The following is a 10504-nucleotide window of genomic DNA, read 5'->3' as shown; positions in this document are numbered from 1 at the left end:
CAACTCCAATGTCTCTTTCCGAAAAATTATGACCCGGTTACTCAAGATAATCCACAGACCTTGTTGTGAGCAGTTTCACTCAGGTCTTTCTAGAAGAAATATAGTAGTTCTGGCAGATTTTACTACACAGACAAAGTAGTTCCTACATGAAACTGCTCACAACAATTTCTGTGGATCATTTTGAGTAACAGGTCATGATTTTTTTTTCTGGAAATACACATTGAATTTTTCAAATGCTTTTTTTTTTTTTTTTTTTTTCGGTTCTTTGGTCACCAAAAGTTGAGTGCCATTTAGTTCCATTATACTGGAGAGAAGGCAGACACCTCTACAGCTGATATCTCCAAAACACTGCAACTCACACCAAAACTATGTAGGTGGATAAAAAGCACTACAGTCTAGAGGAAAAAAACATGTATTTTGACATGTAATTAACTATCCCTTTTAAGTATGTTGCATAAGTCATGTGATGTTTAACACATGGTTAACTTTGTGAAACAAACACACTTTGGTTAGGTTTGGGTACCAAAACTATTCTCTTAGGTTCAGGAAAATGTCCTGGTTAAAAACGTATGTTACATAAGGCATGTAAGTCAAGTAATTAATGTAACTTTAAATCAGTCAACTTTTTGTTATACATGACACAAACTCCTTGGCAAAAGTAGCGCGTTTGATGCATCAATCTACTCATCATCCTATCTGAACTGGAGATTTACATATTTATATTTTAGCTTACTTAAAATGTAGGAAGGACTTTATGCACAAACTTTTAATGGCTGCACAAATGGCTGGTGCAACTCAATCCTGTTCATTTTCTGCATATATAATGAGAGGTAACACAGAAATCAGAGCAATCAGTCCCTTCCAGAAAACCAAAACTCCAGTCCATATTTTCAACCAAAAGATCCTAAAATTAAAAGTCACTTCCTGTTCAACAGTTCAGTTCATAACACAATTAAACTTGCTTCAAAAAGAAAATGGTTCAGTTCATTTTCAAAAAGAAGAAGAAAGGAAATAAAGAGAAAACAAGAAAAAAACTCACAGATTACCTGGAGTCGCCTGGAGTTCAGTCCTGTGAAGTCCAGTCCTGTCAAGTCCAGTCTAAGTCTCAATCAAGTCAGTCAGGGGTTGTCCTCCAGCTTGAAGAAGATACGATCCACTGATCTGTCAGCTCCAGGGATCAACAGCCAGGAGTTCCAGCAGGACAGCCACATGGTTGAAACACAACTTTTTTAGGCAAAAAAGAAAGACGGAATCTCACCATTGCCGTATGAAAAGGAGGTGATGGCAGACATTGGCTCAGGAGTGGAGCTGTGTCATGACAGTGAAGGGGGTGTGTGTGGGATGGGGATGAACTTTAATAACCGTCTGTGGTAGTGATACCTGATTGCTACAACTTAAAGTTATTATTTTAACCCAGAACTGGATCTTTTCCAAAAATAACCAGGTAGTTTTGGTGCGTAAACCTAACTAAACTATGACCATGTTAAAAAGACTCTCCGACAGTGAGGGATGTGACAAAGCAGCATCAGTATTTGTTGATCTGGGACGAGAACGTGTTGACGCTGCCACCTTACTTCTGGAAAAAAGTTAAAATGTTTCAAACTGATTATACAAATTTGTAGTAGCATGACGTTATCCATCAGACTGCTCTGCTGCTGCTGAGGCACATAGTGGTTATCAAAATATAAAAGAAGAAATCTTTTAAATACTTATTTACCATGAGGAGAACTTCTTCACAATTATTAATCAACTGTGAGCAGAAGAGTCAGTCCTTCATCACTGTAATATGATCACTGTGGGAAGTTTAATGCATTCAAGAAGTAATCACAAGTTATTTCATGCTGATTCATAATGATTGCATTAGTGAGTTCCTCCACCTCCCAGACTGAGTTAGAGTGCACGACTACAGTACATGATGCAGACTGATGCTTTCAGCTAGGAATTACAAATACTGTGGAGGGAGAAAAAGTGAAAGTGATAGTGAGAGACAGCAGACGAATGAAGCTGTGTCCCTCCAGACTTGTTGACCTGTTATGATGAAGTCTGACTTGACAGACAGATTTTGAAACAGACTGTCCCTGAGGTGAGACTGTAGGTTTTTCAAGTGATGAAGAAGTGAGATTTGTGCCCCTGTACTAATAACTTAACTTGTCATTCTGTGATATTGAATATTGTACTGTCAGGACAGAAATTGGTATGTCTGCCTTTCCTGTAATAGAGTTCTCCCATTATGATTGCTACATCTGTGTGCAAAAAAAAAAAAGACTGGGCTCCACAAATGGATTCTTGATGCAGTGGAAGTGTTTTGTGGTCACTTAGTTATTCTAGGAGAAGAGGCATTTAAATTTCAGAAAAGGCATGTTAATGTATGTTTGTATTCTACCAAAGCAACTCCAGTGATAGCCCACTTTTCCAAAGAATTATGTTCATATTGGATATTTCCACCAATACAGGAGGAAAAAAGTGTACCAGGTCTGCAAGAACTGGAGAGTAAGGGTGCAATTAAAGTTCACCCCTTTAAGAGCTATTCACACTGTGTTTAGCCCCAGGTTAGTAGAACAATTAGCCCCAAGCTAAAGAAGCTGTTAGCCTAGGGCAGTCCTATAGCCCTGTGCTTCACTTAACCCTGGGTTAACAATGTGTGTGTGAAAATCTCAGTTTTCCCAGGTTTAGCTCTTAATCCAGGCTTATCCTTAGCCCTGAATATGCAGTGTGAAAAGCCCTAACCCTAACTACAGTCTTTCCCTGTCCTTTTAGTTGTCTTCTAGTTGTCTAAACTTCCTTATCCATAGTTTATTTACCAGAGCCCTAATCTCACCTAACCTTAACTGTCTTATAGTTGCTATGCACAACCACTGATATTGAATGTAAAACATGGTTTTGAAGAAAAGTCCAATATTGACATCGTTAGCTGGCAATAGGCCTGCAAGAACAATGGTACTGGATGTTTCTGCAAAACCATGTATTATGTTCAACTTGTGTTTCACATTTTGAATGTTCAATGCCAACCATCTTTAGCCATGCTATAGTGGCAGTCAATTTGTTGGTCCATCGTGTTGGTCCAGACTCAAATATCTCAAATAAATAAATGGATTCCCTACATGATCCGTCCTTATGACTTTAGTGTTCCCCTTAATTTTCCTTTTGTTCTACCACAAGGGTGACTTTGACTTTGTTGTTCAGAGTGAATTTGAAGTTGCCTTGTGGGTAAACTCTGTCGACCTTAATAGCCCTCCGACTTTTTTTATTGCACCACCGGGAAGGTCAGACTTTTCACCTATACAGTTAGACATCTAAACATCCATCTTGATGGTTTGGCTCCATCATCAGGTCAAAGCACGTATTTGTCCAGCACTCTGGTTTGTTACAAATACCTACAAAACAAATGACATTCCCCTCATACTCAGTTGTACTTTGGGGGAACCACTAATTAGCAAATGTTAGCATGCTAATACCCAAACCTAAGATGCTGACATTACTTACTTAACATCAGCATGTTACAGACAATTGCACAAGTCCCTCCAATCCAAGTCCCAAGCAAGTATCAAGTAATTTGGTCCAAGTCTCAAGCAAGTCCCAAGTTTTTTTATCATGGGCAAGTCAAGTCAAGTCAAGTCACAAGGTTATGTCGAGTCAAGTCAAGTCAAGTCAAGTCACAAGGTTATGTCGAGTCAAGTCGAGTCAAGTCACAAGGTTGTCGAGTCAAGTCGAGTCAAGTCACAAGGTTGTCGAGTCAAGTCAAGTCACAGATTATGTCAAGTCAAGTCTCTCACTATTGTTCCTCATCCAAAAAAGAGCATGCAGTCTAGTCTGCATGGATTAAAGCATAAAGCTGTTAATTTGATCTATTCTTACATTACATGTTTGATCATTTTGACCAAGGTAGATGGTGATGACCATAAAGCTGAGACCTTTACAGTCTATGGCTGAGACGAGCAAAGTCAACGTAGCGCAGGGTAAAAAAAAAACTAACAAAACAAAAACAAACAGCGAAGCTATATGTTTACCAGCCTTGTAACGTAACACTGTCCAGCTCTAATGTTAACATCCATAGGTATAAAAGCCACGACACGTCATATTTTTGACAGGAACAGCTGACTGACTGTCAGAGAGGAGAGGAGGAGAGCAGAGCGCTGCGGTCAGGTGAAGGAGGGGCTTGTTGCACCGTGGTGAAGCGGGCGCGCGCGGGGGGAGGAGAGAGAGGAGAGAGCAGCAGTCAGGTGAAAGAGTGATGCGGGAGGGGCTCGTTTGTCGTTTCCCCGTTGCAGAGCGGGGGTTGGGGGCGGCAGTCATCTTGTCTCAAGTCAAGGGGAGTCATCTTGTCTCAAGTCGAGTGGAGTCTCGAGTCTCTGACCCTCCAAGTCCGAGTTGAGTTGCAAGTCGTCAAATTTGCGACTCGATTCGACTCGAGTCCAATTGTCTGCAATTTATTTATCTCTGAAATGATACAAATTACATTCTGTGTTTTTGCCAGATGAGAATAAAAATGATTTTCTTTTATGCAACTCACACCACCATTTACTTACTTTACTTTACTGTATTCTGCAATATATTATAAGACAAATAACTTTCCTGTCTAACTTACTGCAATAGTGGACACATAAAGCTGATGATATGATTTTATTGAATCTCTAAAACCACACAGAGTTACCTGGAGCTGTTTTATACGATTGAACTCTGTACCATAAAGCTGCATGGTAACGATCCTGAAATCTGGCATCTCTGATCAGATGGACCAGAGATCAACCGGGAAGTAAAAATGGAACAATTAAACTATCAGGAGAATATTTTCCACAGCACTTAATGTGGACTGTGGTGGTTCTACCCTTTTTTCTTTACATTTAATAAATAATTTGAAGAGTCTGCTCACTAAAATTGAAATACTAGATGGATGGAATGAAGCCGATCGGGCCACACATAACATCGACCAAGTCATCCATCACAGAGAAAATACTAAGCTTTTTTATACTTTAAACTCACTGAACTCCTCCCATCTGGCATGTAGGAAGCCCCCAAAAACAAACTGAAACATGTTTGCAAATACTGTTTGGTTCACTTCAACAACTGAGAAGGATCAACTGTTTCTCCTTCATCTTTCCTCTTCGCCTCTCGGCTCTGAAGGCTGAACTGAGTGGCACTTTCGTCCTACGTTACTTTTTTTTTTTTTTTCAAGCTGTTTTTTCTTGACTAATTAAACTGAATTTTAATTTCTGCTTGTGAGCTCATTATTTATATACTTTTTGATGCTTTGAGCGCCACAAGCCGAGAGCCATAGAGATTATATTATCTCTACAGCAGATACCTCCAAAACTCTGCAACTCACACCAAAACTATTTAGATGGATGAATAGTACTAAAGGCCTGAGTAAAAGGTGGCGTCCCCACCCAGGTCATCACCATAAGTCATCGCATCAGTGATCTAGGACATTGGCTATCGTATGAAAACTTCTCCTTGAAGTACCATATAGTTTGCACACGTGCTCAGTTTGACAAAGTGATTAAAGCAATTCCCATATCAGTCAAACTGTTAGTTCAAAACATAGATAGGCAGTCATGTGTGAATCTTTTAACTGAGTGAAATTCAAATAAATTGATATGGAATGCTTGAATAATGTACTGTTCTCAATTAATCTCACAGAAACTCTGTCACCCAACTGTTTTCAGACTGAGAAATTTGAAAATGGAGAACCAAATATATCACTTACCCTATCAGCCCTAAAACCAAAGAAATCCATTTTTAAAACTCTCAACAATATTTATTCATCCAATGAAATGCTAAGAAAGAGATTTAACATTGATCACAATAATTGTTTCTTTTGTTATACTGAAATTGAAACCACAGGTTGTCCACAGGTCAATGTCTATACTGTATGACATTCTGGGAGGACTTGCAGGACTTGCTACCATCCAAAATCCCACTACATGTTCCTCTCACAAGAGAAACTATTGTGTTTGATATTGATCTCAAGGACACTAAAGGTCACTTGATATTAAACAGCCTTACACTACTGGCATTTTTTTTATCTACACATCTAAATGGAGGAAAATTAAACCCCACTTCTCAGTTACTTAAAGGGACTTTATGGCCAATCATCTGAGTGCCTTAAAATCAATGGAAGGAAAATAATCCAAGTCTCTCCTCAAAACTTATGAAGAACAGAAAGTTTTTTATGACCCCTAGATCGACTTAATGCATTTTTCCTTTTCACAATTTTGTTTTTCTGTTTTTTTAGTTTATTTTTTTACTATTTATTGCTCTGCATTATAATATCAATGTTAAATTACTTTTCTATACCATGCCTTGTATGTTATTCCTCTATAATGTTTTTCTATGCCTTGTTGTAATTGTTTTGTTACAAATAAAGTTTTAAAAAATTCAGTCGGCCATCTTTGAAAAAAAAAACAAAAAAAAAAAATGGTATCCCATAGCAACAACAAGATCAAAGAACCGTGTTCTGATGATGTCATCAAGTCACTTCTGGAATGTTGTGCTATAAAAGGCTTCTCAGAATCAAACCTGCATCAGACACGATTTTCACTGTCGAGTATTCAGACACGAATTTCATTGTCACAAGTTAGGAAAGAGGTTTTACAAGTTCAAACACGAGTTACAATGGAAACGACACAAAGTCAGAGAAAGCAGAGGAGGCAGAGGAGAAACAACGCTGAGATCCATCAGCAGACTCATCAAGTCAAGGATTTCGCCACCAGACGCCTTGATTTCTACCTCCATTCCCTGGAGGAGGAAATAAGGTGCGAGCTTAAGGACAGCGAGGCAAGGCTGACCAGGGGTCGATCTGAGCAGAGGCTCCACTTGGACATCCATGTGGACTCGCTGACCGCTCTCATCGATCAGCTCCAGGACAAGCAAGAGGACAACAAGAGCAACCGCTCTGAACAGGAAGATACTGAGACTCTGAAATTACGTTTCAGGAAAATCTGCTTCATGCTGCGGACAGCTCAGAGCGACCTTGAGCAGAAGACATCCTACACCAAAGAACTTGAAGTCAAGTTGGAGGCTATGACCAAAAAGAACGAGGACCTTCAAAGTGAAGTCGAGGCCATGAAGTTACAGGTCCGTGTTGAGAAACAGCTGCGTGCCGTGGCTGAAACCAACATGGAGACGACAACTCATGGCCTTAAGTTGCAGCTTTTTGAAAAGGACACCGCAGAGTTTGAGGCTCGCACAAAGGCTGAACAGCTGGAGGCCGAACTTGTGTTTGAGCGGGATCAAGCTCATAAGCTGCAAGCAAAGCTGAACAAAATGGAGGAGAGTCTTGCTAAACAGAAGGAGGATGCAAAAAAGACACTGGAACGAGTCAAGGCTTCCCATCAAGCCCAGCTGGAGGAACAAAAAGCAGAGACCAGGAAGATTTCTTCTGCCCTGAAAAAGGCAGAGGATCTGCTGGAGACTCAGCGTCGCAGCTGGCAGCAGAAGGTGGAAGAGACAGAAAAAGCAAAGACTTTCTTTGGGGCTCAACTTGAAGAGCAGAAACAAGAAAACAAAACTCTTGCAGATGCTCTGCAGAAGGTTGAGCAGCAGCTGGAAACTCATCATAACGAGTGGCAGAAGGAAAAATCATCCCTCCTTCAGGCCACAGAAGACCTCAGGAAGACTCTCCAGGAAAAGGAGCAGGAGTGGAAGAAGAAAGAGTTCTCCCTGAACTCCCAGCTGACAGCTCTAGAGAGTCAGCTAGCCAAGAAGAAAAAGAAGAAGAAGTGGTACCGTGTACTCATGTGTGGCGTCTGAAGATCATCTACAGCCCACACACAGACTTCCAGCTCAGGGACAGGGACTTACACAAACACAGGTATTTGTGAGTATTAATCAGTTTTAACCCCCAAACAGCACTTTGAAAACGGCTGTTTGAGGGTCAAGACTTTACGTTCGTGCAGCACGGTGGTCAGCACTGCCCCCCTCACAGCAGAAAGATCCTGAATCTTAAACCCACTTGGATCAGGGTCTTTCTGCATGGAGTTCAGATGTTTTCCCCGTGATTACGTGGGTTTCCTCCAGGAGCTCTGGTTTCCCCACGCTAAAAACAAAAAGAAAGAAAATTGCACATACTCACATATATACTCCCATCCGTCCGTGAAGAGGGGGATCTCTCTTTGAATTGCCTTTCCCGAGGTTTCTTCCCCTGTGTCTTAAGAACTCTTCGTGGGGAGTTTTTCCTTGTCTTCTTGGAGAGCTTGGGCTGAGCGCCTCTTCCTGAGCTGGATCTGCAAGACACATTTAAACACCATCAGCCACATGAATGAACATCACTTTTGTACATCAAAAAAATAAAAAAAAATAAAATAAAATAATGTCATGTTTCTTGGTCATTTGTTTTTTACAATTTAAAGTTGCACTGTGTGTCACATTTGATATTAAATGGTTTGTTTGATGAATAAATCAGGGACAAACAGTGATCGGTCAGTTTTGTTGACTAGATCTCAAAGATGCTCATCAGCACATGGTCAGTTACAGTTCTGAACAGTTCTGTACACACATACATGCTAAAAGATCTGCCATAACACCCGAAAAAGGTTGCTTGATTGCAGAAAACAATGGTTTGAACAATGGTGGTTTGGTTGTGACATTTCCTAAATTTACACCCTGATTAAAAAAAGATACTACATGTACTTTAAAATGATGGGACCTTACACTGCTTTGGTAGTGACATGAGAATGTGGGACTTTTTTTCACATACAGCCTCATGATTTTAAATAAAATATATGTTGTTGAAATAAGAGTTTATGGTTTGGGAAAGCTGCCTCCCAACTGAAACTACACTACAAATCAGCAAATAAGTCATTCCCAGTAACTCACGGAAGATTTTATTTGGGTCATCAAATACATTAAAGACCATTGAAGAATTAATGCAAATTTAAGATTTATATCTGTAGTAAACCTTTTAAAAAGAATTTCCAATGTGTACATATTGTTTTTTTGATGACAGGAAAAAATGAGAGCCTGTTAATTCTGCTTAAATTCACTTATTTTGTCTGGTTTATATATTAGGCTAAAAGGTCCTATATTGTTACACAGCCTAAATGCATTTATTTCTGATTTAAAGAACTTAAATACTTAATATGTTCTCGAGAACACAGGTCAACATAATATAAGACGATCTGGAAATGACAGTAAAACTGGTCACGGCCATTCATTTATGCACATATTAACTTTTACCAAAATGTGTTGATAAGGCCAATTGTGAATTGTTTCTTGATGGTTTATCTTTTTTAAAAAGTGGACCCTAAGGAACAAAGTTTGGGAAACACTGCTATGTAAGGGATCCTGCAGGGTTCTGCATCACACTGTCATGATTTATTTCACAATAACGACCTGCTCACTGTACATTATCCTGCTTGATAAATGGTTATTCACAAAAAAAATAAAAAAATTGACACAAAATATTCATTTCAAAGTGATTTTGGTAATTTAACAGTGACTCTATTTTTCCTGCAGAGTCTATGATTAGAACTGTATCCATAGCAACAGTCTGTTTTTCATAACAACAGTCTGTTAGTCTTAGCAACGGTCTGCTATACAGAAATAACACATACATTGTGTCCATGTAGTCCACATGTGTCTAGAGATGAAACGGTACAAACATTTCATATTGGAATGAAAGAATTAAAATTCTCTATTTCAAACGTTTTAAAAAAAATGAAAGAAAAAGAAATAAAACAATAGAAATAAATAAAAACAAACAAACAAATATAGTTCAATAAACCTATACAGCAAACTCAACAGGCAAATATGGTTCTGCATAGAACCCCAAGTTAGGGTTCTGGGTGGGACCATTACTCCCAAGAAGGGGTCCCCCTATTAGACCCTCTAGTTGGGGCTCTGGGTGAAACCTTTCATGGATGGTTCTCGGTATAACCCTTTATGTCGGGTTATTTGAAGAACTCTCCGATAGGTTTCCAAGTAGAACCTTTATAAAAGGTTTCACCAGGAGGCAAAAAGAGTTCTCCTATGAGGCCAAGCTGAAGAACCATTTATGGTTCTTGTTAGCACTTTTATTTCTAAGACCTGCTCTTGTTACATTTAAACAATACTGCACTTAATGCATTAACCCAGCGGTCACCCTGGGTGATGAGTGTAACCCCTAGGGTGTCTTCAGTTACTGCGGGAAGCCTCCAAATTTTTGTTTGATCTATTTATTCCAAAAATATATTACTTGAAATTATGTTTGAAAATACACATCATCGTTTTTATGAATGCATACAAATGTTATATCTAAGGCTAAAGAGAGATTTTACAAACACAGATACTGTTGTAACATGCAGCTTACTTTCACATACAGTCAGTCTTGGATCACCTTTAACACTACAATTTATCAGACAATTGCACAAGTCCCTCCAATCCGAGTCCCAAGCAAGTATCAAGTAATTTGGTCCAAGGCTCAAGCAAGTCCCAAGTTTTTTTTATCATGGGCAAGTCAAGTCAAGTCACAAGGTTATGTCGAGTCAAGTTGAGTCAAGTCACAAGGTTGTCGAGTCAAGTCAAGTCA

The 10504-nt window shown here is 39.3% G+C and overlaps 1 protein-coding gene across 1 annotated transcript; it reads left to right on the top strand.

The window, feature by feature from the left end:
- The first annotated feature begins 6612 nt into the window (after positions 1-6612).
- On the top strand, positions 6613-7749 carry LOC146313868 (uncharacterized). The gene has a single exon (XM_084738187.1). It carries the CDS (start codon positions 6613-6615, stop codon positions 7747-7749), a length of 1137 nt encoding a protein of 378 aa, XP_084594313.1.
- The last annotated feature ends 2755 nt before the right edge of the window (positions 7750-10504 follow it).

This window comes from Lutjanus erythropterus, chromosome 15 (assembly GCF_056507025.1).
Source record: "Lutjanus erythropterus isolate fLutEry1 chromosome 15, fLutEry1.hap2, whole genome shotgun sequence".
Lineage (NCBI taxonomy): Eukaryota > Metazoa > Chordata > Actinopteri > Lutjaniformes > Lutjanidae > Lutjanus > Lutjanus erythropterus.
This window is presented reverse-complemented; position numbering and strand designations above follow the sequence as displayed.

Excerpts from the sequence above, each read along its gene's own strand:
- LOC146313868 (XM_084738187.1), top strand. The coding sequence starts at position 6,613 with ATGGAAACGACACAAAGTCAGAGAAAGCAGAGGAGGCAGAGGAGAAAC.